Source organism: Tachyglossus aculeatus, chromosome 14 (assembly GCF_015852505.1).
Source record: "Tachyglossus aculeatus isolate mTacAcu1 chromosome 14, mTacAcu1.pri, whole genome shotgun sequence".
Taxonomy (NCBI): Eukaryota; Metazoa; Chordata; class Mammalia; order Monotremata; family Tachyglossidae; genus Tachyglossus; species Tachyglossus aculeatus.
Genome location: NC_052079.1, coordinates 9,124,276 through 9,151,771, shown reverse-complemented (window position 1 = coordinate 9,151,771; position 27,496 = coordinate 9,124,276). Strand labels below are relative to the sequence as shown.

Below are 27,496 nucleotides of genomic sequence, written 5' to 3'. Positions count from 1 at the left end.
CCGAGGGACACCATCAGGGTGCTGAGAAGGGGGCAGATTGATCCCCTGTCAGACTTGGGGTCCAGGAGGCCAGAGATGGATGGGGATCATTCTGAGCAGAAACAAGATGCTCTCGGAAACCTCAGCTCCTTTCGTCCAGACCACGGCTTCTCGGGCAACTCTCCCGGAAGGCTCCCAGCCCCAGTGTTAGGCCAGTTGGAAGCATTTGTTGAGCAGCATTTGGGAGAAAACTGCAGTTATCCCTGCCTTCGAAGAGCTTTTACAGTCTAGAGAGGGCAGGGTTAGGCCTGGGCCTGTGTGTATCCTTGGCAGCCACTGGCTTCTGGGTGCCCCTCTCTTCCCTCCTGGCCTCCCTTCCCCTCTGGGAATGTCTGGGAGTGGGGTGGGGGTCAGGCAGCTGGGAAGGAGCGGTGGATTTGGCGGTCCCTTCCACCTTATGCCCTTCTCATGCCTTTCTCTCACACACAGGAGTGATCTGACTGTGGCAGGGTCCCCACCAGCACCACACTCCCTGGGAGCCGGGGGAGTCGTGTCATCCTTGAGAAGCAGCATGGCCTAATGGCAAGAGCACGGGCTTGGAAGTCAGAGGATGTGAGTTTTAATCCTGGCACTGCCACTTGTCTGCTGTGTGACCTTGGGCCAGTCGCTTAACTTCTCTGTGCCTGTTACCTCAACTGTAAAATGGGGATTAAGACTGTGAGCCCCACGGGGGACAACGTGATTACGTTGTATCTACCCCAGCACTTATAACAGTGCTCGGCACATAGTAAGCACTTAACAAACACCATAATTATTACTGTTTTTATTATTGAATCAGAGGAATACGTGTGTTTGAGCTGTTTCAATGTGATGTCTCTTGCTGGTGTCTAGGAGCTCGAGAGCTGGCTGGTGCTTATTTGCATTTCCCAGTTCTACTCTGGGCTTCTCTCAGGTGGAGGTGACACCCGCCCCCCAAACAAGGGTCAGGCATTTGAACCCGGTAAACATTCCGGATTATTCCACCAGGCCCAACTAATACTGGCTTTTGGATTTCCCCTTGGTCCCTCGCTGTAATCCCTGGAAGCTGAGCTGATCGGACTGTTTAACTACCAGATGAGGGGCCATCTGGGAGCCAGGGGACATGAGTGTTGCAAGGTTTGAGCCATTTTGCCTCCCAGCCCCATGCAAACCTGATGAAGAGGCAGCTTTGTTCGGCAACAAGCTCCTGCATTCGGTTCAGATGGCTTGGTTTCTGGGACTCTGGGCAATGGGGAGTTGCTTTGAAGGCTGCGTCTGGTGGATGGTGCTGAACTAGAATGACGGGCGCATTCTGAGCTGAGCCCCAAGGTAGAGCAGACCTGAAACCTCCTTTCAGCCGCTGGCTCAGACCCCTGTCCATTTATCCTCAGCTAGCGCCTTCCCCTCCCACCCTGGATGGAGGAGGGGGGCCGCCATTTGTGTCCCATTTTTATTAAGTACCTTCTAGGGACCAAACACTGCGCAAAGTGCTGGGGTAGATACAAGATAATCAGATCAGACATAGTGACAGTCCCACATGGGACCCCCAGGCTAAGAGGTAGGGAGAGCAGGTATCTTGTTCCCCATTTTACAGGCGAGGAAACGGAGGCACAATGTGACGTATTGAAGGTCACACAGCGTGCCAGTGGCGGAGCTGGGGATAAGATCCAGGTCTCCTAACTCCCAGTCCTGTGCTCTTTTTCGCTAGACACACTGCCTTCTCAGTAAAGTGCCTCCCTGTCCTCCAATTCCCACCCGGATTGTGTCCGCTCACAGGCAGCTGGTTCCCAAGACACTGGTAGCTGTCAAAGCCTCACACGTGGTCCTGCCTCAGCCCATCCTCTCCCAGCTCCTCAGGAGCCTCGAGAACCCTAGGAGGGGCTTCGGTTCCCAGCCAACACCAGTGCAGCTGCCGTAGGAAATCAGGGTAATTCAGGCAGTGAGCATTTTAATTGAGCTGTTATTACCCAGATTACAGGCATCTGGTGGTGTTTCTGAGTTGGACTGAAGAGTGCCTTCTCAGAGAGGCCAACTAGCCAGGATGGGTCCTGCTGACCGGATCCCACTGCTGGCACAGGCCCGGGCCCAGCAGCTCCGAGATGCGAGTGAGGATTCTGAGGAGGCCCAGCCCTGGGACTGAATAGCCACCGACTGTGTTTTCATAAACTTCTGGCCTTGTACAAAATGAGTGCAACCACCCTGGATGAGTTCATTTCCGGGAGAGGAACTTTGGAATGTGGAATCAATAATAATAATTGTGGTATTTAAGTATTTACTATGTGCCAAGCCCTGAACTAAGCACTGGGTAGGCACAAATTAAGACAGATCAGACAATCCCAGTCCCACAAAGGGCTCAGAGTATAAGGAGGAAGGGGAATTTATTTAATCCCCATTTTACAGATGAGGCATAGAGAAGTCAAGTGACATGTCCAAGGTCACATGGCAGACAAGTGACAGAGCTGGGATTAGAACCTAAGTCCTGACTCCTAGTCCAGTGCTCTTTCCACCAGACCGGACTGATATTCTCAAGTATGAGTCTCTACTGCTAGAGCTTCTGCAGAAGTCTCCGTCCTAACCAGACCATCAGTGGTGTTTACTGAGGGACTTCCGAGTGCAAAGTCCTGAGCTAAGCATTGGCAGCATACAACAGAAGCAAGACACCCACCCCCTGCCCTCTAGGAGTTTGCAATCTAAGGAAACTATTACCAGACTTCACCATTTGATCGTGAATGCTTAAAGCTATGGAACGTGAAAGATTTCACCTCCTTCACTCCAGTGCCTCTGTTCCTTTAAAGTCTTCCCCCTCTGCCTTGACTTTGACATCTGGGATTTGCTCTTCCGAATGAGGGTCCCCGAGCCCACGACCCGGATGTCCGCACAATCCCCGCGCCTCCCCCTCTCACGTTATTGCTTCAGATCCTGGTTTATTAAAAAGCCAGGGGCCTTAGGAGGTGGACCAGGACAAAGGTAACACACAGCACGAAACAAGGTAAACAAGCCAATGTAAACCAAAAATGTGTATGGCGATTGTATCTGGAGCACTGTTTGTTCTTCTGATATTAGGCCTCCAGAGGAGCACGCTCACAGACTGTACAAACAGAAATAGGGGTGATTTAAATAGGGTAGGTTTATCATTCAAGTGAAGGGTGAGTCACAGACTCCTCCGGGCCCCAGGACTCTGGCAGAGAGAGGGCCCTGCCTATCCTACGGAAGCTCTGCAGAGTAGCAGCACAGGCTCCTCAGAAGAAAGCTAAACCACCCTCCAAGTGAAAAGAAGCACAGCTCCCTGCTGGGAGAGAGGGACGCTGAGTGCATGTCCGCCCATGGAGATTTATTGGGAATAAATCCCGATAAAGGGTACAGACTTCTGGGCCAACCTTGGGTACAACTTTCCACTACCTCCACCCAACCCCCTCACAGAGTATCTGGAAATCGGAGATTGAGTCGGCCCCAGAGAGTTGAGGACTGTGGGGTTGGGGTGGCGGACAGAAGGAGGAGCATAGTGCTGTGCATACACTAGACGCTCCATAAATACTATTGATTGATTGATTGGCAGAGACTGTGTTTTCTTTTGTGTGCTCATTGAGAGTTTACCAACAGGTAACTAAGTACCCGGCTCTGTCTAGAGTAAGCACTCCATACATATACCATTGATTGATTACTGTCTGCTCCTGGCTCCACCACTTGCCTGTTGTGTGACCTCAGGCAAATTGCTTAACTTTGCTGCGCTTTGGTTTCTTCTCCTGTAAAGTAGAGATTAAACACCTGTTCTCTCTCCCCTTAGACTATGAGCCCTGTGTGGGACAGAGACTGTGTCTGATCTGATTGTATCTAAACTAGCACTTAGCTTAATGTTTGACAACATAGTATGCAGTCAACAGATACTAACATTAATTGTTTTAATTATTATTACTAGTATCATTATTGAGTTCCTAGGATTATGGCAGGGTCCGAAAAATGGCTTAAAGCAAATATGGTTCTTCTCTTCAAGGAAAAAGGCTGAGCCCAGTGTTTATAGGGTAATGTAAGCACTTTGTACAGTCCTCTGCACAGAGTAAACACTCAGTACATGCTGTTGATTGGTTGATTACTGTCTCCATCTGACATGATCCTGGAAAGAAAAAAAATCCAACTTTTGGAAGCCACAGGATCCCGGCTAATCATCCACATGGTAAAGAGCATTTTGGGCCAAAAGCGTTTAATTTCCTTCTGTGACCAAGTGAAGACCTGCCAGGTTTTTTTCTTGACAGAAGGAAGGCTTTAAATTCTGTCTGTTGTAGCTCCCCGTAGCTTGTTGTAGAATTGGTCTGGCATTTTCTGGGAAGGCCCAGCATCTCTCCAGGAAGGGTCCGTGGACTGGGTAATTGAACTCTGTGTCTGAAAAGTGAGAGAATTCTCTCGGGCTCTGCTTTTTTTTCTGAATACCGAAGGCAGTCGAAGTTAGGAAGGCTAATCTTCAAGTGGGAAGCTTACGTGGGGGAAAAACGGGCCTAACGAGGGGGCCTTATGTTAATGTCCACTTTCCTCTTGCTTCTGACTCCAGAGAGATCCCTTGTCGTGCCGTCTCTCGCTGAGTTACGATGAGCGCCAAGTCGACCATCAGCAAGGAGATTTTCGCCCCCCAGGATGAGAGGATGCTGGGAGCCGTCCAAGTCAAGAGGAGAACAAAGAAAAAGATCCCTTTCCTGGCCACCGGGGGGCAGGGAGAATACCAGACCTACATCTGCCTGTCAGGTAATCAATCAATCAATCAATCGTATTTAGTGAGCGCTTACTGTGTGCAGAGCACTGTACTAAGCGCTTGGGAAGTACAAGTTGGCAACATAAGTAAGTGGTAAGTGGCTGAGCGGCAGCTTTTTCCTTCCAGGCCCCAGGTCAGGGCGTGCCCCTATCCTCCCTCTCCTACGTCTCCATGGCCATTTGGTTGACCGTCGTGGCCACCCCAGGGGCAGGGCCGTGCTCGGCTTGGGAGGGAACTTCAGGTGTGAAAGCCTTGGGTCCGGGCAGAGGTTTGGTCGGGGCAGGCTAGAATGAGGACTACGGACTGGCTTCTCATCGTGCTTCCTGGGCCACGGTAACGAGGGACCGAGGGTGCCGGCGGCTCATCCGGGCCTTTCCCCGCCCTGCGGTTGTCACCTTCCCCGGCGAGACCAGCAGCTGCAGAAGTGGTGGCCTTCATTCTCAGGCTGTGGGCATGCAGGGTCCGGTGGGCTCTCCCCTCATCTCCCAACTCTGCTCCTCTCCTGCCAAGAACAGTTGCTTATCAGGGGACTTGCTGTGTGATCCTGTGTGTTCCTGTGTCTGGGGGTTGGGGGTGGGGACCGGCTCAGTTCTGCTTTGCTTAAACTGGAGGTGCTGGGCTCCCCAGTGGGTCCGGGATGAGGCTTCCCATAGGGCTAGGGAGGAAGCTGGCCCACCCGGGGCACTGGGGGTTCTGCTTGGGCCTGCTATCTCTCTTCTTTTCCTTTCCTTTCCATTCTCGAGATGGTCAGTGGGCGCTGAGAGCACCCCTCCCACGCCCCATGCCCCCAATACCCTAGTGAGGATTCTACTCTTACTGTATTATACTCTTCCTAACACTTAGTGCAGTTCTCTGCACACGGTATGTGCTCAGTACATATCATTGATTGCTTGATTCATTCCGCTGGGGAGTGGAGGAGCTGGTGGGAAGCCACATCTCAGGGGATGTGGAGTGGGCCAGCTGGGAGGCGGCTGCAGGCAGAATAATTGGGGGTTTGGGCCTGAGAATTGCAGCAACTATCTTAGAAAGAGGCTTTGGGAAGATCATGAGGCGTAGAAGAAGAAACAGAAACAATGCCAGACATTGAGCATAGCAGGTGCAATCCTTATGGGAATACAGACTGTAAGCTCCTTGTGGACAGGGATCTTATCTGTCAACTGTGTTGTAGGGTGCTCTCTCAGACATTCAGTAAGTGCCGTTGATCAATTGATAGAGGGTCTGTCAATCAAGTCGAGGAGCTCCACAGCTTTTGTGCTGCTCTGCAAAAACTGCTTCTCTCCCTGGGCACTGCCCGAGAAGTCATCTCCAAGGCAGATTGAATGTGGACGCATCGTGTCACATTTGGGAATGGCCAAGGGGGTTCCTCATTGGCCTTTCCATTCCCACACAAGCCCCTGAGTGACTTCCATCTCAAGGGCTGCCTTCTTTGAGGGTGAAGAACACAGAGTTGTGTTAATATATTATAATATGCCTGGATCTGGGAGAGCTTAGTGTCTCCGGGCAGGATTTGGGGAGGATCAACACTGTATCAGAGAAATGATCCACATCTCCACCACTATCTGGCTGTGTCCTACGAAGCCAGAGGAGGCTCACTCCACCCCATCAGCCACAAGGAAAACAGCTCTGTTACCAATAGGAAGGCGACCGGTCATCTTGCCCAGGGCTTTCATTTCTTTGTCTCCGATTGATTTACTGACATTTCTGTCTCCAAATTTGGTTCGAGGTGGCACAGTGCTCAGCTCATGTAGTTCAGAGAGATTGGGTGAGTAACCTTGGAGAAGCAAAAAAAGTGCTGGAAGATCTGGACAAAAGTCTCTTTTTAAAACCGAAAGCTCAAGAGCCTGATCTGTTTTTGGTTTGTGTTGAGGTTTTTTCCCCTTTCTTCCCCACAGCCCTCTCTGTGGCAGCTGAATCAAACCCTGCCATGCTCCTTTGTGAAGCTGAGACTATTTACTTTATTGGGGAGCTAGTTTCAGCTCTCCCCACCCCCAAACATCTCCACTCCCAGGGCAATCAAGCAATCTATCAACTGTATTTATTGAGCACTTCCTCTATGCAGAGCACTTGGGAGAGTATAATGCAATAAAGTTTGGTGATGTGTTCCCTGCCTACAAGGAGCTTACAGCTAGAACACAACTGGCCCTCTTCAGTGCCCCATCCCCTGCTTCCTACAGCTTTGATACCTGGACATTTGAGCTATGGTGGGGAAGATTCTTATCCTCAATAAGGATTGCGGTCTTCAAAATTCTTCCACAGCAGGTCACTTCTCCCTGTGGGCTCTCCAGTCCCACTGAGCACACTGACTCCAGCTTGTTCTCCACTCCAGGCAGGTTGACCTTCTTAGAGTTCCCCCTTCTCCTCTGCATTAGAGCCTCCCTTTCCTGCCTAGTCCTGTCTGTCCCTTCTGCTCCTTTATCCTTAAAATTGTGATATGTAAGAAGACCTCCTCCAGGAAGTCTTCCCTCAGTAACTCAGCCCAAGCCTCAACGTAGGAATACAGTCAGTAACCAACCCTACTCCTACAGTTCCCTTGAAATAGTAGGTATGAGACCCTGTTTGGGTGGGCACTGCAGGGAAGGAAAGGTGGGCTGAGGCGGCAGTGTGAGAAAGGGGTCTCGAGGGTGAAGGCTGAGCCTTCTAGAGTTAGTGACGCTCTGGGTTCTAGGCCTGGTTTGCCTGTCGTTATGGTGCCAGTCATCAGATAGCAATTAAAACTACGCATTAGTAGAGTCATCTAGTGATTTGCCCCATCAAATGGATTGGGCAGATGGGAAAGAGGCCAAATGTTCCTGCCACTAGTGAGTTTCTGGGAAGGACAGGGTTTGTTTGAGCTGGAACTCTGCCTCAGAAAGCAGGAAAGTGTGCAGTTTTATTTGTTTCAAATTGAAAAGAATAAAGGGCCTCTTGTGTTCAGTTGATTTAGCCCTTACTATATGCAGAGTACTAGGCACATGGGAATGTACAATATAATAGAGTAGACGTGACCCTACACACAAGGAGCTTACAATCTAGAGGAGAAGACAGAGTGTACAGTCAAGTACAGATATGCTGCTGAACGTCACTTCAGAGACCATAATGGCTGAAAGTACTGACTTGTCATAATTCCAAAGCCCTGCCTGAGTTCAGGTTCGCAGGGAGATGGTGTTTTAGAGCAACTCCCACTGAAAATTAGCACCTCTCCCAGAGCCAAGTCCCACTGCAGGAATGGAACCTTTCTCTTCTTCCCTGAGGGGCGGAGCAGAGCTGGATCTCCTCTCCCAGGCCTGGAGGGATGGCTGACCACAGGGAGCTCCCTCATGACTGCCCAGCCCCTTAACAAGTTGATGAGTTGTTTCCATCCTCTGTTCCAGGATGGAAGCCAGATGGGAATGCAGGAAAACGCTGAGGCCAAAGCCAAAAGTTAAACTCCATCTGCTGTGCATTCTCCCTTTCTCCTGCCAGCTCTCCCCACCATGTGAGCTGGGGAGCAGCTGGCTCACTGACTCGTTCAGATGAACTGTGGGGATCTGGTTTCAAAACTCAAGGGAATTGTGTGGCTCAAACAATAATATTGATTGAGCACTAACCCCTTGCTGAGCACTGTACTGAGTGCTTGGGGGAGTACACTGAAGTAAGCCCTCGAGCTTACAATCTTCCAGAATTTGGAGCTGTCCTTCTGCCCTAGGTGAGGCCAATGAAGGCCAGAGAAGGCCTCCTGGCTTTTGTTACTAATGAAATTTCTCTTGCAAGTCAGAAGGGCTTTCAAGGTCCTTTATCTTCCTTGGTTTGTGAGGATATCTGCCCCTTGGACACTTTGTCGTTGCCGAGTGTTGGAAAATTTTTGCTTGCTGGACTAGCGCGTGGTGTTAGCCTGACCTAGTATCAGAAGCTTCCATTTCTTTTTGAGCCACATGGCTAAGGTGGCCACGCAGGTCCCAGCCCTTGTCCCAAGGAGGATGAGGGGGTGAACAGAACTGTGTGATCAGAGTCACTTCAGTCTCCTTTTGCAATCACACTGCCTTCGACTTCTTTGTGCATGTTTTTTATTCCATGTTTCTCAGTATCTCTCCATCTCCCATTGCTGCATTTTGTTAATTACACGTAGGATTCCCAGCTCATCTTCCTTGATTTGTCCCTGGCCTCTACCAAGGAGAGAGGTGAAATCTAAATTTGTTAGACCCTACTTATTTACATAAGTATGAGGGTCAACCATATCTGAATTTGATTAAAACACCACTGATGGTCAGATTCACCTGTGGAGTGCTTGTGTAGTTGAAAAGGCCAACGCGGGATCTACGGTCCTGGCCACGTTGTACCTTCCTACTTATCAGTTGTTGTTGTTTTTTCTCTTTTTAAATCTCAATCTCTGCCTTAAATCCAGCACTCAAAATAGACACCATTTTATGTATTATTCTGTCTCCAGCAACTGAGACCCTTCCTCCAGTTTGTCATCCAAACAGAGTTTGATTTCCTCTGCTGTGCCCAGTGCCAGGGCCTGCCCTTCCAGAAGGATGTTTGAGGAATATTGTTCAACAGCAGTTGAACAGTTCTCCATTGTGCAGCCAACTGAGTGTCCTTTGGACAGTTCGAAGGAAGAGTTTACCCAGTGTATTGAGCAGTTGACCAAAATTTGAGAGGCTGGCTTCTGCCTGAAGCCTCCTTCATCATCACTGATATTTATTGAGCACCTGCTGGGGACAGAGCACTATCTTAGGCAGTTGGAAAAATACAATTGAAGTGGTCCCTGCAGTCAAGGCACATATTTATCATAATATCTGTCTCCCCTCTGTAGGCTGTAAACTCCTTGTGGGCAGGGAACATGCATGTCAAATTTGCATGTATTGTCCTCTTCCAAGCACCTAGAACAGTGCTCACAGTAAGCACTCAGTAAATATCATTGATTGATAGACATTTGTAAACACAGTGTGGGGAGGAGTGATAGGAGCACCCCATCCATCTTACTGGTCTGGCTTTTTCCTCAGAAATCAACGTGGCTCTCCCTCCCTTGTGCTGAAGGCTGTATCAGTCAATCATTCAGTGGTATTTATTGAGCACTTACCATGTGCAGAGCACTGTACTAAGCACTTGGGAGAGTACAGGGAGCTTCAGTCTAGGGGAGGAATGGCATTCTACAAACTGCCAGTTTGGCAGAAGTGGGGCCAGCTGCTATGAATGTTATCCAGATGGAGAGTGACTTGGAATCACTGGGGTCCTTATTTATAGAGCCAGTTTGGCCCTGCCATTGTGTAGATGTTCAGAAATTAGGATTTAGAGTCAGCATTTAGCTAGTTTGAGCTCATTGCTGAATTCTTCGTTGTGAAGCCATCTGAGTGTCCTCTGGATCTTGAAGTTTATTTCGGAAGGTGATTTGTTTCATTTTTAGGCTCTGATTTGGCTCTAGAGTCTGGGGCAGTAGTAGTTTGATGTTAACCTTCTGTTGCAATCTGGAGTTTCTCAGCCCGTCAATCTCTCCCTTGCTCTTTTTATAAATGAGAGCGGAATTTCCTTTCTGCCTGCTACGTTTATTGATTGCATCCCACCGTCTGGCCGTTTGCTGAGGCAGTAGGCTCTCGCTTTGCCTGGGAGCAGTTTTGTTTGTTCAAGTGCTCTTTGCATTAAGAATATTTTGCTCTTTATTAGTCAAGGTTGTGTAACCCCCTCTATAACCCCCTCTCCCGCGCAAAAAAAACAGAGCCATTCTACAAACCCTCTCTTAGAAATCTGCGCCATCAATCGACAGTTTTTATTAAGTGCCTACTAATCATAATATTTGTGGTCTAAGCCAAACACTGTGCTAAGCTGTGAGGCAGATATAAGATAATCAGGGTGGACACAGTCTATGTCCCACAAGAGGCTCTCAGCCTAAATATTAGGGAGAACAGGTAGGAGGAAAAAGAGAATGGAAAGGTAGCCCTACCTGCTTCCCATCCCCACAGCACCTGTATATATGTTTGTACAAATTTAGTACTCTATTTTACTTGTACATATTTACTATTCTATTTATTTTATTTTGTTAATGATGTGCATCTAGCTTTACTTCTATTTATTCTGATGACTTGACACCTGTTCACATGTTTTGTTGTCTATCTCCCCCTTCTAGACTGTGAGCCCGTTGTTGGGTAGGGACCATCTCTATGTGTTGCCAGCTTGTACTTCCCAAGCACTTAGTACAGTGCTCTGCACACAGTAAGCGCTCAATAAATACGATTGAATGAATACACACTTATGTAGTAGAGGCGGCAAGTGGATTTGAACGGTTGGGAGTCAGAGGGTTAGACATGTGTAAGTGCAGAGGTGGTAGTGGAGAGGCTATGAGGAGTGGAAAAGAAAAATTCATCAGGGAAGGCCTCGAGAATGAGGTGGAGTTGCAAAAGGTTTTTAAATATAGGGAGAGCCAAGGTCTGGCGGATTTGAATCTCACTAGATTGCAAGCTCTTTGAGGATAAGGTTCTTGTATGTGCCAACTCTACACGCAGTAAGCGCTCAATAAATGCGATTGAATGAATGAACTATTTGTAGTGTACTCTCCCAAGCGTTTAGTACAGGGCTCTGCACGTAGTAAGTGTTCCATAAATACTATTGATTGAAAGGGGAGGGAGTCCATGCAAGAGGAAAAGGTGGGAGACAAAAGCAAGGCCCAGTGAGGAGTTGTCTGGCAGGGAATGGAAGAGTGCAGGCCAGGGTCAGTGATGGAATCTTCTGTCACGAATAATGGATGTGCCTTGGTCGTGGGTGGATAGGAAGAGGTGGAGAGATGCTTTGGAGAGGAGTGGACTTCCCCCCGAGGAGTCCGAGGGGTGCAGGGCTGTGGGACTAAATTCTGGGCCTGGGCGTGAGCCTCAGCTGCCCCACGACTGGGAGAGCTGGGTGCCGCCATGAATGACCAACCACCTGATGACTTGAGTGAACAAGTCTGTGGGTCCAGTTCCGACGTTGGCTGGAAAGGTGAAATTCCTGCAGGGTTTGCAGTTGAGAGATTTCCCCGGGCTCTGGTTCTGGGCAGGGACGACCCCGTGCTGCTTTCCAGCCCTTTCATCTGACCTCCGTGATGTTCGGAATCCAAAGTATCCTTGGCTTCCTTGCCTAATTCAAACCTGGTGCTTTCCACATGTTTTTGGCAAAATATAATTTTTCCACAGACTTGGTTCCAAAGGCCAAAGGAATCGGCCCCCTTGCTCATTTCACAGCTCACATTTGGAAGGTTCCATGGTGTGCCAGAACCCCTGGGCTTGCAAACCAAAGCCCCATGTAGGCGTATTAAGGTGTTTGTTTTCTCATTGGAAAATGAGCTAATGCACTAAGCTATTAGTCCTTAGTTCGGGTCTGACTGATCTGCCTGGAGGCGAAGATCAGTTCATGTAAGAAAGCAAGTTCGATTCTCAACGGGAGGCGTCTAACTAAATCCTTGGGTATCAAATGCAGGGGGGTGGGCAGGTGGGCAAAGAAGTAAAGATGTTTCCTTATGCGATGATTGACTTCCCAAGGAGGGAACCAGAGGGTTGTGGGGGGTCTGTGGGTCTTCTCTTTTAGTCTCCAACTTGTCACAAGAATATTGACCATCTTATTGGTAACTTGTCTGTTCAGTGCCTGAACCTTTTTTTGTTGTCAGATTGTTTTACTCTGTATTGGTGGAAAGGGCATGGGAGGGTGGATTTGGTGGCAGGAGCTAGTTTTGGTATTTACTAAGTGCAGTGCCTTGGGTTAATAGTCTAGGGAGTCCCACATAAGCACAAGCCATGTTGCCTGCCCACAAGAAACCTCCGATCTAACTCTGGACACAAGCATGTCTCGCGTGTCCTGGAAGTCATTTCTGAGAAACAGCTCACTTGCTTATGGCAAGGATTTGGGCTCGTGTTTCTGTTTGCAAGCACTGGGGCAGATACAGGATAATCAGATTGGACCCAGTCCCTGTCCCACATGGGGCTCCCAGTCTAAGGGGGAGGGAGAACAGGTATTAAATACCCATTTTACAGATGAGGGAACTGAGCCACAGTGAAGCGATTTGCCCAAGGTCACATAATAGACAAGTGGTGGAGCTGAGATTAGACTCCAGGTCCTCTCACTCCCTGGCCCATGCTCTTTACACTAGGCTGCACTGCTCCTCTCAGGGAGGACAAGTCCAGATAACCAATCTTCCTGGAATTGCAGCTCTGATTGTCTTCTCAAAGATGATTGTGAAACAGTGCCTCTTGGGCATCTTTCTGGACTGTAGTTCCCCCAGCCCCCAGGAGTGAAAACTTGCTACTGATAGCTCAGAAATAGTTCACACCTCATTAGAAGCCTTGTGGGTTTTCTTCTCTTTGCTCCTCTCCCCCTTCCTTTTCTCTATGGGATTGTGACAAGCTTCAACCTGAACTTTCCCCCAATCACAGCCATTAAACAGCCTGGATTCTCATCACAGACAGTTGCTTCCTGGTCTTCTCAGCTGCCAAGCCCCTTGAAGTCTCCCGTTTCTCAAACACAGAACAAATTTAAGGAAACGATGTGTTCACCACTAAGACTGGCTGGGCAGACTTTCCTTTCGAATCCCAGATCGGTGGTCCGTTTGAGGTAGGGGACTGTGGTGGGTTTTGTTTGGCTCTACCATCTGAGGTGAGCATCAGCCCTTCCCTCCAGCCTTTCTGGGATGGAATCAGGCCGAACCTAGGCTAGGACAAGTTTCGATCGAGGCCACCTTCCTCCGGCTTCTGCTCCTCACCTAGCCGCCTCACTGTGGATTGATAAGTTTGTGGGAAGGGAGCAGTCCGAGGGGAGGGTTGGCTCCTCCCGAAGACTGTTTTCAGCAAAAGCCTGCCCCCAGGCCAGCTGCTTCCATAAACGTTCAAGCTCATCCTATTCTTAGAGAAGACCCCTCTAAGTCCTAGACTGAGACCCCTCCCCACAGACTGTGACCCCTCCTTCCTCTCCCCCTCCTCCCCATCCCCCTGCCTTACCTCCTTCCCCTCCCCACAGCACCTATATATATGTATATATGTTTGTATATATTTATTACTCTATTTTACTTGTACATATTTATTCTATTTATTTTATTTTGTTAATATGTTTTGTTTTGTTGTATGTCTCCCCCTTCTAGACTGTGAGCCTGCTGTTGGGTAGGAACCGTCTCTATATGTTGCCAACTTGTACTTCCCAAGCGCTTAGTACAGTGCTGTGCACACAGTAAGCGCTCAATATATACGAATGAATGAATGAATGAGAAGCAGCGTGGGGTAGTGCAAGGAGCATTGTTCTGGAAGTCATAGGATGTGGGGTCTAATCTTGGTTCTTCCATTTACCTATTGGGTGACCTGGGGTTAGCCACTTAAATTCTCTGCCCCTCAGTTTCCTCATCTGTAAAATAGGGACTAAACACCGCTTCTCCCTCCTACTTAAATTGTGAGCCCCACGTGGAACAGGGACTGGGATTTCTGACCCTGTAGTTGTCCTCCGTAGTTAAAGAAGACACCACCAATGATGAAATTCACCTATGGATGGGAGTGTAGTAGACTCTAGGTGCAGTGCATCATTTTGCTTGGGATAGAAACAATTCTACTTCCTACTGCTCCCTATCTATCAGTCTCTGCCTCTGGATTGTAAACTCTCTGAGGACTCAGATTGGGCCTTTTTGCTTCTAAGGTAATTTCCCAATTGCTTAATAGGATGCATTTCCCTGAGGTGCTCAGTGAGTACCATTGATAAACTGCCCCTGAATGAGGACTTATGGGAAATGTTTCTTTGGAAGGTGGACTAACTATTGTAGACATGAACGGAAATTGCCGCATTATTTTCAGCTGCCTCATGGTAAATCCTCTTCTTGAGGTGTGATTTGATCAACAAAAGGTAATCGTCTCCAAGCCCGATTTATCATCCCCATGAGAGATTCATCAGAAGCAGGCAGTTTCTCTAACTCTGGAGTCTGTGTTTTAAAAAACAAACCGTGAAAAGGAAGTTGTTGATCTACTGGCGTAATGTTTCTGCTAGACGTAGGTGAGCTGTATTGGAGAAATGGGGATGGCAGAAGAAATGTTTCAAACACCCACAGCTCGATAGATCAGATTGGCCCAGAGTCATTCGAAAATAGGTGACACTTCGGCAGGTTCAAGTTCTGTTTGGTCATTTTGCCTCCCTCATTGTTCCTTGTGTGTCAGCAGAGTGATGCAGGTGCTTCAGAGAAGGCTATCATTTTTAAATAGTGGAGCATGAGCCAGTTGTCAGGCTTTATTGCCATCTAAATCTTCCAAATAGTACTTTGAAAAAAAAAAACTGTGTTTAAGAGATTGTCTAGATGAGCAGATACTCATGTTGGCCGAATATTGCTCTGGGATTAAGAAAAGCTCATTTCTGAGTATCCCTTAGAGGAAGGACTTCTTCCATTTAAATCCTTTGGGACTGATATCAACTACTCTCAGTTCATAAAATTTTGTTGTGTCGATAAATTCCCCTTCTGGTGAATTTCAGCATGCATTATATATTTTTTGAGGAAGAAAGTGAAATGGGAAAACAGACAAATGCTTTTAGCTTCTGTGGATGTTCAGCAATAAATGTGTGGAACTGCAATCGGGGGCATGCGTGTATTTAGCCCCAGGGGCTGAATCTGAACACTCGGACAGTTTCTGCTGAAAGGCGGAAGAATTTGCTTGGGTCAGAAGAAGAATGGCCAAGGGCAGTGTGTTTGGACGGCAGTGTCTGGCACATAGAAAAATGTCCTTGCTAGTTGCTGCAGGATTTGGAAATTTAAAAATGTTGAATGGGCAGGCTTCAGGACTGGTTGGCTTTCCTGCAGCTGGAGTTTATGTGGCAGGCGTTAGGGATTGGGTCTCCCAGCTTTGTTGTATTGTACTCTCCCAAGTGCTTAGAACAGTGCTCTGCATTCAGTTAAGTACTCAATAAATAGCATTAATTGGGGTGGCTTTGCTGTTGCTTTCCTTGGTTGGATGATGGTACCCTGTTTTTACCTCCCAGCATGGCATTCATTCATTCAATCATTTATTGAGCACTTACTGTGTGCAGAGCACTGAACTAAGCGCAGTTGCATTACACTTCACTAGGGCATAAAGCAGGGTCCTGTGAGTGTAAACCCCAGGTGGTGCATTTCTCTGAGAGGCCTGGGCAGTGACTGGTTCTTATCAGCCACGTGGCGTACTGAGGATGAGAGCATCTGTGGGCCTTGAAGGATTTCACACCATTTTGCTCTCATGCTTGGATTACGTATGAATGGAAATCTCCCTTCCCAGCAGGGCAGCGTGGGCGATTTGAAGTTCAGCTGGGGAGAAGGTGAATCGGATGAGGCCGAACTCGCCAGCACCCTGAGCAGCAGCAGCTGCCAATTATGAGGACCCAAGGGCATTCTGGTGGCATATGCAAAGAGTGCCCAGCTCACCTTCTTAGTTTGCATTATCTTGCCCGTGTCAGTGCTTTGCACCGTGCTTGGCCTCTACCTTGTGCCAAGCACTCTGCTGAGTACTGAGATAGACAAGATAATCAAGTCGGACACAGCCCCTGTCCCATGTGGGACTCAGTGGGAGGGAAAATGGGTATCGAACCCTGATATTACAGATGAGGGAACTGAGGCACAGAGAAGTTAAGTGGCTTGCAGGGTCACATAGCAGGCAAGTGGCAGAACAGGGAACACAACCCAGGTCCTCTGACTCTTAGGCCTGTACTCTTTCCACTAGGCCATGCTGCTGCTTAGAAAACTCTCCATCACCTCTGAACCACAGAAGAACATTAACTTTTCATCTACCTGGTTGGCATTTTAAAGCCTAAGAGAGCTTTTTAAATCTGTGAAAGCCATTGGTATCTGCCAGGGGGAGGTCTTCTTTTCTGCTCTGTTTGTATTCAACGTAGCTCTCAGGATCCCCTGGGTTTTTCCTTTCAACACGGGACTGGAAGTCTCAATAGTGAAACATGATCAGAATTTGGATGTATTCACAGAGAAGCAGCCCTTAATTGGTAATTACAGGGAACATCAGGGATGTAGAGGGAAAGTTAGGGGTGTTGAAAGTTAGGTAAATTCCTTACCAGCAGGCTGGATGTCCAGAAGGGCAGACCTTGCTAGACTCTAAGCTCCTTGAGAGCAGGGATTGGGTCTACCATCTGTATTATACACTCCCAAGCACTTAATACACTCAATACACTTAAACACTCAATGAAAACCATTGATTGATTCAATTGCATCTGAGTGCTTACTGTTGCAGAGCACTGAACTAAGCACTTGGGAGATTCCAGTATAACAGAATTCTTAGACACATTCTCTGTCCACAATGAGCTTACAGTTTAGAGGGGGCTTATGGTCTTTCTCCTAGCGTACCAACCAAATCCCAGCTCCGCCGCTTGTCAGCTGTGTGACTTTGGGCAAGTCACTTAATAATAATAATAATAATAATAATAATGGCATTTATTAAGCGCTTACTGTGTGCAAAGCACTGTTCTAAGCGCTGGGGGGATACAGTGTCATGAGATTGTCCCACTTGGGGCTCACAGTCTTCATCCCCATTTTACAGATGAGGGAACTGAGGCCCAGAGAAGTGAAGTGACCCGCCCAAAGTCACACAGCTGACAAGTGGCGGAGCCGGCATTTGAACCCATGACCTCTGACTCCAAAGCCCGGGCTCTTTTCCACTGAGCCACGCTGCTTCTCACTTAACTTCTCTGTACCTCAGTTACCTCATGTGTAAAATGGGGATTAAGATTGTGAGCCCCACATGGGACAACCTGATCACTTTCTATCCTCCCCAGCGCTTAGAACAGTGCTTTGCACATAGTAAATGCTTAACAAATACCAAAATATATATATATAAAACTGTACTCTCCCAAGCACTTAGTACAGTGGTCTGTACCAAGTAAGCTCTCAATAAATACCACTGATTGATTGGTCACACCACTCCTCCTAACATCCTTTTGTCATGATTGAAGACAGGGCCCAGGGCTTGATGGTCCATTGCGCATGGCCAAATCCTCTCCAACACCAACCGGTACCACTAGAAGGAGGTGGGTGATGAAGATAGAACTTAAGACCAGAGGCAAGAACCCTTTTCTGTGATTTACTCTCCAGGACAGGAGATTCTCAGGAATGCCATAGTCTTGCATTTCTCCCCTTGACATCCTTAAATATCTTTGGGGCAGGCACAGTCTGAAGTACCTTTGGATCTGCAATCACAGGTGACAACCCTGTAACCGGCAGGATTTTATGAGGAGGCTCAGAGCCTGGTGTTGGGAGATTCAGCTGCAATAACCACCAAGTTAGTAAAGTTATTCCAGGGATCATGGCTGCTGGATTTAGGTTTTACGGTAGCTGGAGAGGCTGCTGAAGAGCTGAAAAATGGTGTTAAAAAGAGAGACAGGTTAGGCGGCTGCGATTTGTTTTTCCAGTGAGATGTTTTTAATAGACTGGGAGGGGAGGAGATGGAAGCTCTGTGCTTTAGAGACACCATTAAAATTGTAAACGAGCAGCAGAGTGAACAGCTTGATCGGTGCCCTTAAGGAGAGGACGGCTCAGAATGCTGGCGAAGTTTGGAAACGTTAACCAATGGCAAGGTTAATGAAGAAGGGAACAAATAGCACCCTCAGATGCAAGAATAAGACAGATCTCAGCTGGTTTCTGTGTTTAGACTTTGATTTCAGATTTTGCCATTGACGATAATAATTGTGGCATTTACGCGTTTATTTGGAGGTCTAGCACTGTGGGTAGATACAATGTAATAAGATCAGACACAGCCCCTGTTCCACATGGGGCTCCACTTTACATTTGAGGAAACTTGAGGTACAGAAAAGTTGTGCCTTACCCATGGTCACTCAACAGTAGCGTAGCCAGGATTAGAACCCAGGTCACCTGACTCCCAACCTGTGCTCTCTGCAGGGCCATGCTACTTCCCGCGAGCTCAGGCTTGCATCTAACCAGGAGTGTTCAGCTTGGGCAGGCGACGCGATCTGTCTGGGAACAATTCTTGAGAGCCTTAGGAGGCCAGTCCCACTGTCAGTAGACAGAGCTTTGCTTCCAGCCCTTTCTTTTCCTCATTAATTGTCTCCGCGGTGGTTTTATAAGGATGCCCGTTACTAATTTGTCAGCCAGCTGGGCAGTAAACTAAGATTAATGTGAATTGAGCCATGCCTGATCATATGCTCTCTGAAAGTCGGGGGCAGGTTGGTGGGGAAGGGAGGAAACTTTGTTAATGCTGTGAGTTAATGGAATATTTCACTATGATCATTAATGCCTTCCACTTAAGGGGAGAGAAACAAGGACATATAAAGGGAAACAAGCCCAAAACAGGCAGGGTTGCTATTTTTGCAGTTTATAGAACATATTCATTTGGGGGAAGTGAAGTCTCTGAAGCTTGTTTTAATAAACATGAGAAAGATCATCTCAGTGATGGTTTGGAGTGGGGGGGAAAGAACAGGTTTTTTTGTAAGTGTTTTTAGAGGAGGGAAAAAGCTAGGCAGTCTGCTAACAGAAACTATCAGGAACTGCAGTTGAGAGGAGAGACGTGGGAAACTCAGAGAAGTGAAAATGAGAGTATCTTTCCTGCCCTTTTAAGGAATTCAATCATAAGCATGCTGAACCAAAGGCAATTATTGAGAATGTGACAAAGTGCTGCTAATGATCCCGATCTCCTCCATTGCAGAGAGCCAGCCAACAGCCCGATGGGCCAAGGTGGAGTACTGTGGAAGGGATTGAGGACAAGGGGCTCGTTTAGGCAGAATCAAAGGGTCCGAGATTCAATCAATCGCTGGTATTTATTGAGCACTTACTGTGTGCAGAGCACCATACTAAACACATGGAAAAGTACAATACAACAGAATAGGTAGATGGGATCCTTGCTTGCAAGGATCTTACAGTCTACAGGGGAAGTGTCTGCTTCTAGACTTCAGGGCTCTCCACCATCTGATGCCATCTTACCCACCTTCTCTCCTCCCTCTGTTCCGGAGCTTGCCGTCTTTGCCCTTCCCAAGCCAACATTCTAGCTGTTCCTCACCCTCAACTCTCCCGCCCCACCCCCTAGGTCACGCTGTTGCCTGGCTGTAGAACCCCCTTCCCACTTCAGACAGACCCCATAGTCCTACTAAAACGGCACCTGCTTCAACAGGCCTTCTCCAAGTAATTTCCCAGGACTCAACTCTGTAGTCCCCATCAGCCACTCTGGCACTTGAAGTTAATTTACACCCTTCCTCAGCCCTTATGTAGAGCAGTGATATCTATACTCTCAGGGCAGAACAGAATCTCTTCTTATTCCCCTTCCCCCAACAGCATTCTACCTGAAGGGCGTGGTGAGGACACCCCTCCTGGGTCGGATGTCCTCACAGTGGTTTTTCCGATGGGATGCTGTTGGAGAATGGGGAACTGTTCTTCTAACAACGAGCATCTGAATGGATGGAGCGCTGCGATGACGGAACAAATGTTGTGTAGAACCAAACAAGGTCTGAGTACAGTCACACAGGTTTTCCTCAACACAGGCTCCGTCAAGAAAGGAATTATCAGAAAACTGGTGTGGCCTAGTGGGAAGCACTCAGCCTTGCATTCTAATCCCAGCCCTCTCATTTTATGGAATCTCTCGCTCCGTCCCTCCTTAACTTCCATCTTCAACAGCTCACTCTCCACTGGTTCCTTCCCCTCTGTCTTCAAACATGCCCACATCTCCCCCATCCTAAAAAACCCTCTCTTGACCCCACCTCCCCTTCTAGTTATCACCCTATTCCCCTCCTACCATTCCTTTCCAAACTCCTTGAACGAGTCATCTACACGCGCTGCCTCGAATTCCTCAACGCCAACTCCCTCCTCGACCCCCTCCAATCTGGCTTCCGTCTCCTACATTCCACCGAAACTGCCCTCTCAAAGGTCACCAATGACCTCCTCTTTGCCAAATCCAACGGCTCCTAATCTATCCTAATCCTCCTCGACCTCTCAGCTGCCTTCGACACTGTGGATCACCCCCTTCAACTCAACACGCTATCCAACCTTGGCTTCACAGACTGTCCTCTCCTGGTTCTCCTCTTATCTCTCCGGCCATTCATTCTCAGTCTCTTTTGCAGGCTCCTCCTCCCCCTCCTATTCCCTTACTGTAGGGGTTCCTCAAGGGTCAGTTCTTGGTCCCCTTCTGTTCTCTATCTACACTCACTCCCTCGGTGAGCTCATTCACTCCCCCGGCTTCAACTATCATCTCTACACTGATGACACCCAAATCTACATCTCTGCCCCTGCTCTCTCTCCCTCCCTTCAGGCTCATGTCTCCTCCTGCCTTCAAGACATCTCCATCTGGATGTCTGCCCGCCATCTAAAACTCAACATGTCCAAGATTGAACTCCTTATCTTCCCTCCCAAACCCTGCCCTCTCCCTGACTTTCCCATCACTGTTGCCGGCACTACCATCCTTCCCGTCTCGCAAACCCACAACCTTGGTGTCATCCTCGACTCCGCTCTCTCATTCACCCCTCACATCCAATCCGTCACCAAAACCTGCCGGTCTCACCTCTGCAACATCGCCAAGATCCACCCTTTTCTCTCCATCCAAACCGCTACACTGCTTGTTCAGTTTCTCATCCTATCCCAACTGGATTACTGCATCCGCCTCCTCTCCGATCTCCCATCCTCCTGTCTCTCCCCACTTCAATGTATACTTCACGCTGCTGCCCAGATCATCTTTGTGCAGAAACGCTCTGGGCATGTCAAAAATCTCCAGTGGCTACCAATCAACCTACGCATCAGGCAAAAACTCCTCACTCTCGGCTTCAAGGCTGTCCATCACCTCGCCCCCTCCTACCTCACCTCCCTTCTTTCCTTCTACAGCCCAGCCCGCACCCTCCACTCCTCTGCCACCAACCTCCTCACTGTGCCTCGTTCTCAACTGTCCCGCCGTCGACCCCCAGCCCACATCTTCCCCCTGGCCTGGAATGCCCTCCCTCCACACATCCCCCAAGTTAGCTCTCTTCCTCCCTTCGAAGCCCTACTGAGAGCTCCCCTCCTCCAGGAGGCCCTCCCAGACTGAGCCCCCTTCTTCCTCCCCCCCTCCTCCCCCTTTCCATCCCCCCACCCTACCTCATTTCCCTCCCCACAGCACCTGTATATATGTTTGTACAGATCTATTACTCTATTTATTTTACTTGTACATATTTACTATTCTATTTTATTTTGTTAATATGTTTTGTTTTGCTGTCTGTGTCCCTCTTCTAGACTGTGAGCCTGCTGTTGGGTAGGGGCCGTCTCTATGTGTTGCCAACTTCTACTTCCCAAGCGCTTAGTACAGTGCTCTGCACACAGTAAGCACTCAATAAATACAAATGAATGAATGAATGTTCGTGACCTTGGACAAATCACTTCACTTCTTTATGCCTCAGTTTCCTCATCTGTGAAATGGGGATGAAATACCTATTCCTACCTACTTAGACTGTGAGCCTCATATGGTACAGGGACTCTCGTAACTGATTGTCCTGCATCTACTCCGGTGCTTATATTGCTTAACAAACACCATACTACTTATTATTATTATTATTATTATTATTATTACTACTACTACTATTACTACATACCTGTCCATGCCCCTTCCCCGCATTCCCATTCCCATGGTTTCCTACATAAAAATGTAAAAACGGTTGGCTTCCTGAGCCACCAGAGCTTTCCTGCTGCTTTAAAATAACATAATCATGTTTTCTTTTCAAAGCAAGCTCTGCCAGAAATAGCTGACATGCCCTAAAGATTAGCAACAGTGCCTCATGGAAAGAGTTCTGGGAGTCAGGAGATCTGGGTTCTAATCGCAACTCCACCACTTGTCTGCTAACCTTGGACAAAGTCAATTCTCTGGACCTTTGCTTGTTCAGCTATCAAATGGAAATTGATCTCTCATCTTCTCACCCCATTCCTCCACCTACTGCCACTTCAACAACTTTCTGAACACTTATGGGCCTCCAAGTAGCACCTCTCCTTCTCCTCCTCCTCTTTACCCACGTCCTTCTCCCCTTCAATCTGACAGATTACCATTCTCCTCATCTTGAAGGTCATCCTAAAATCACATCTCCAAGAGGCCTTTTAAATGGCATTTGTTAAGTGCTTACTATGTGCCAAACAAGGTACTAAATGCTGGGCTAGATACAAACGAATAAGGTTGGACCCAGTTCATGTTCCACGTGGGGCTCACAGTCATAATCCCCATTTTACAATGAAGGGATCTGAGGCACAGAGAAATTAAATGACTTGCCCAAGGTCACTCAGCAGACATGTGGTGGAGCTGGGATTATAACCTAGGTCCTTTTGAATCCCAGGTCTGTGTTCTTTCCACTAGGCCATGCTGCTCCTCTTGGATTTCCCTAAGTCCTTATTTTTCTACTCACCTTCATTTCAGCATTGCCTGTGCCCTTGGATCTGTACCCTTCCACTCCACCCTCGACCCCACAGCACTTATGTACATATGCTTTTACTCTTCCGTTTCCCCTGTCTGTAATTTAATTTAATGTCTGTCTCCCTCTGGACTATAAGATCCATGTGGGCAGTGATTGTGTCTACCAACTGCATTCATTCATTCAATCGTATTTATTGAGTGCTTACTGTGTGTAGAGCACTGTACTAAGCGCTTGGGAAGTACAAGTTGGCAACGTATAGAGACGGTCCCTACCCAACAGTGGGCTCACAGTCTAGAAGGGGGAGACTATTGTATTATAGTCTCCCAAGTGCTTAATTCAGTGCCCTGTGCACACTAAGCACTCAATAGAAATCATTGATTGTGTAACTGTTGCTTCTCTCTGCCTGTAATCTATTTAAATGTCTGTCTCCCGCCTACTAGATTGTAAACCTGAGGACAAGGATCATGTTTACGAACTCTGTTTTATTCATTCATTCAATCGTGTTTATTGAGCGCTTACCACGTGCAGAGCACTCTCCCAAGCCCCTAGTTCAGTGGTCTACACAAATCAAAATCGTGGCATTATTTGAGTGCTTACTGTGTGCAAAGCCCTGTACTAAGTGCTTGGGAGACTTCAACAGGCTAGGTGGACACTGTTCTTGCCTTCAAGGAATGTAGAATCTAGTGGAAAAGAAGCAAAAATGGCCTAGAGGGCCAGTAATTCCCCGGAAAATAAATTTGCTTGTATACAGCATACATTTAGGTGAAAGATTCCCTGTGGGCAGGGAATGTATATCTTGTGCTTCTGTTGAATTTTCCAAGTGCTTAATACAGTGCATTGTATTGGGTAGGTGCTCAGTAAATACCATTACTACTGCATGGAAGCATCTCAAAAGGAAAATCAAGATTGAGGGGGTTTTCAGACACTTCTAACTTCAACATACCATTAGTTTTCCATAACTATCTAACTTGAGCACTATTGAAGGACCACAATAAAAATGGCTTCTCACAAAGGCAAAAAAAAAAACCAGCAAAAAAGTGTTCAGGAGCAAAAAAGACTTCCACTTGGAAGCTCTGAGCCTGGCCAGACATAGCAAAAGAGGTTTCTGCTCCCTGAATTGGCTTTTAAAAAGAGAAATGAAAAAACCACACAGTCATCCCTTTTCTTTTCTTCTGCCTTGGTCTGCTTTTCTCTGGTACTGCCAAGTGTGAGGTTTGTAAACTCAGCTGTTCCCTGAGAGAAAAGCCCCTTTGATTTTTTTTTTTTATGGGCTTTTTATAAAATGGTACCACAACATCCTGGCAAAACCCCAGAAGACACCCTCTCTTTTGCTGCTGCTTTCAGAAGCTTCAGGAAATGTTTTCTTTGGGATGAGACCCAGCCATGGAGGAAATCAAAATGAGAAATCTATGAATACCTCGGGAGGGAATTAGAAGCCTTCAGCATATCTTCCCCCTGCTGTATCAGATGTTTAAACAGTAGCATCAGGATGTATCTACACCAGACGCCCACCATACCTCAATAGTGAGAGCTTGCGTCTAGTTGCCTTATCATCAGGGAAATGGGGGGACCAAGGACTTGGAAAATCCCATGTAAAGGAAAACTCACACTGTAGTACGAACTCCGTTCAGTGCCTCACACATGCACCCAGCCATTTCTTCTTATTTTATTGTATCTGTTAAGCACTTACCATGTGTAAAGCACTGAGGTAGATACAGATTAATCAAGTCGTACACAAGTCCCTGTTTTCATATGGGGCTCACAGTGTAAGTCTTCTGAACCCCATCTTGCCGTGTCCAAACAGCTCATGTTGTGGGACAAACAGACGTTATAGGAGAACTGGGAAAAAAGTTTGGAAGAACTGACTGTACTGTATTTTAAATGAATCCTTTGGACATTTTGTTTGCAATCAAAAAGTGTTCACCTGGGCTCCTCAAATTCTATACACTTGTTGAGCACAGGTTTCCCAATTGTCCAGGAGGTGAGCGCTGTTGAAGATCTTCCTAACAGGCGCTTCAGTGCTTATTTGTTCACACCCATCCACAGATCTTAGTTTCACTTCTGTGTACCTGTCTTCCCTCCTTTAGATGGCAAGCTCCTTGGTGTCACCATTTGTGTCCCTAGGCTCCCCAAGCTTCTAGCATCAGCCTTAATAATTCTGGTACTTGTTAAGTGCTTACTATGTGCCAAGCACTGTTCTAAGCACTGGGGTAGATTCAAATTAATAAGGTTGGACACAGTCCCTGACCCACATGGGGCTCACAGTCTTCACCCCCATTTTATAGTTGAGGTAGCTGAGGCACAGAGAAGTTAAGCGATTTGCTCAAGGTCACACAGCAGACAAGTGATGGAACTGGGGTTAGACTCCCAGGACCCTGCTCTATCCAATAAGCCACACCTTAAGACACTTAACCAACTGTCTCCTCCCCCACCTATCATCACTCCTCTTCCACCACACCCCAGCCTGCACACTTCACTCTTCCAGTAACAACCGGCTCACTGTGCCTCACTCTCCTTTCTCTCGCCTCCGACCCCATACTCACGCTCTCCATCCTGCCTGGAATCCCTCCCCTTTCACATCCTACAGAGCACTGCTTTCCCCATCTTCAAAGTCGTACTAAAGCCACACCTCCTCCAGGAAGCTTTCCCTGACTAATCTCACGTCTCTCTTCCGTATGTTCCCTACCTACCGAACACCTGTGGACTTGAATCCTTATCCCCCAAGCACTGAAGTACTCACCCCACCCCCACGGGACTTAGGTACATATCTTTATACTTGGTTGCTTCCCCCTATCTGTAATTTATTTTCTTGGCTGTTTCTTCCCTGATAAATTGTGAGCTTGTTGTTGGCAGGAAACGCATCTACCAATGCTACTTGTCCAAGCACTTAGTCCAGTGCTCCGCATACACTAAGCACTCAGTAAATACCGTGGATGGATCTAGGGCACTGCTGTGAACTCAGAAGGCCATCAGTGTAAGCTCACTGTGGGCAGGGAATGTGTTATGGCAAGCAGTAAGCATTCAAAAAATACGACTAATATTGGTATTCATTGTTAGGTAAGTTTTTTCCCCCCTCTATAAACTGGAAAGCTATTGAACCTCTCAGTTTGGCAGCAGAAGAGGAAAGGGATATAGTTTGGGCTCAAAAGTGGGGAGGTGCTGAATGGGAGGAACAGTATGGACAGAAGTGGAGAAAGGGGGGGGCCTGGGCATCCTGAAGCTTGAGCCAAGAGGGGTCTCAATCCCCACTCTAGTGGAGTGAGTGGGTTTGTTTGATCAGCTAAATGGCAATCAGCACTGTCTAAATGGCAATCAGCAATGTCCTCTTGCTGGAGAGGCAGAAGTGAGAAAACAAGCACAAAAAATTCCTGAAACACAGGAGAAGCCATCCAAGGAGAAGAGATGCCGAGCAGGCTCTGAAAGAATTAGAGGAATTTGGACTAGTTAATCGTGGCCTTTAAGTGTTTTTCTATGTGCCAGGCACTGGGGTAGATTCAAGATAACCCAATCAGGCACAGTCCCTGAAAAGTGGATCTCCTGAGCCAGATTAATATGTATGGTTTTTTCCAATTGTCTGCAACCTCTGCTATTTCCAGAGGGGTTGAGTGATACCAGTGAACCCATCCGCTAAGACTGTTTAGCTCAGGGAACGTGTCTAGCAGCTCTGTTACCATTGTACTCATCATAGCAATTAGTACAGTGCTGTGCTCATAGGTGCTCCGTAAATACCATTGTTGATGATGATGATTTCATTGTTTTGGAAGATATTAAAAAAAGAAATGTTAACCAAGGTTGATAACGGGGGTTTCAAAAAATAAGCCAATGAGTTTTTTGATGGGCCAAGCTTTTTAAAATCTATAAAAATGCCACAGAATAACAGCTGGTGAAATCACAGTTTATTCATTTTTCCTTTGTATTTTTGGAAAGCCATGATAAAAACACAGATTCTCCTGAGAGTCTTAATGATCAACAAAATCTATCTGTCCTAACTCCGCCTATCCTGACAGAGAGCTAGCTAGTCTATTGTTAAAGAACACCATGTGGAACAGCCTTCACTGGGGAAGTCTTTAAAAATCCTCTAGCCAGAGACCCAGTCAGTCAGTGGCGTTCTTTGAGTGCTTACTCTGTGCACTTGGGACAGTCAACACACAACCCCAGCCCTCAAAACGTTTAGCATCCAGTGATGAAGACAGACATTAAAATAAAGGAGGAAGTGGCGAAGTGTAAGGATGGGTATGTAAGTGCCCTGAGTGTTGGAAGTGGGGTGCATATCTAAGTGCTTGGGGGTACAGATTCAAATGCATAGGTGTGCAGTAGGGAGGGAAAATAAATGAGAAGAAAATAGTCAAGGAAGGCTTCCTGGAAGAATTGTGATTTTAACAGGGCTTTGACAATGGGAAGAGTGGTGATCTTTTGGATATAAAGTGGAAGGGGGGGGTGGTAAGTTCCAGGCAGGAGGGAAAGGGTATGAGC

At 47.5% G+C, this 27,496-nt stretch overlaps 1 protein-coding gene across 3 annotated transcripts in view; it reads left to right on the top strand.

Annotated features, from left to right (window-relative positions):
- Positions 1 to 27,496, top strand: part of STXBP6 (syntaxin binding protein 6) — a 108,621-nt gene that overhangs the window by 31,687 nt on the left and 49,438 nt on the right. For 2 of the 3 annotated variants that reach the window (XM_038756245.1, XM_038756247.1), the window contains exon 2: positions 4,541 to 4,731. In XM_038756245.1, the coding sequence (XP_038612173.1) occupies positions 4,578 to 4,731 (154 nt within the window). In that variant the 5' untranslated portion in view covers positions 4,541 to 4,577. Of the gene's footprint in view, positions 1 to 468; positions 592 to 4,540; positions 4,732 to 27,496 lie in introns of all 3 variants that reach the window. The other variant, XM_038756246.1, reaches the window with a different exon arrangement.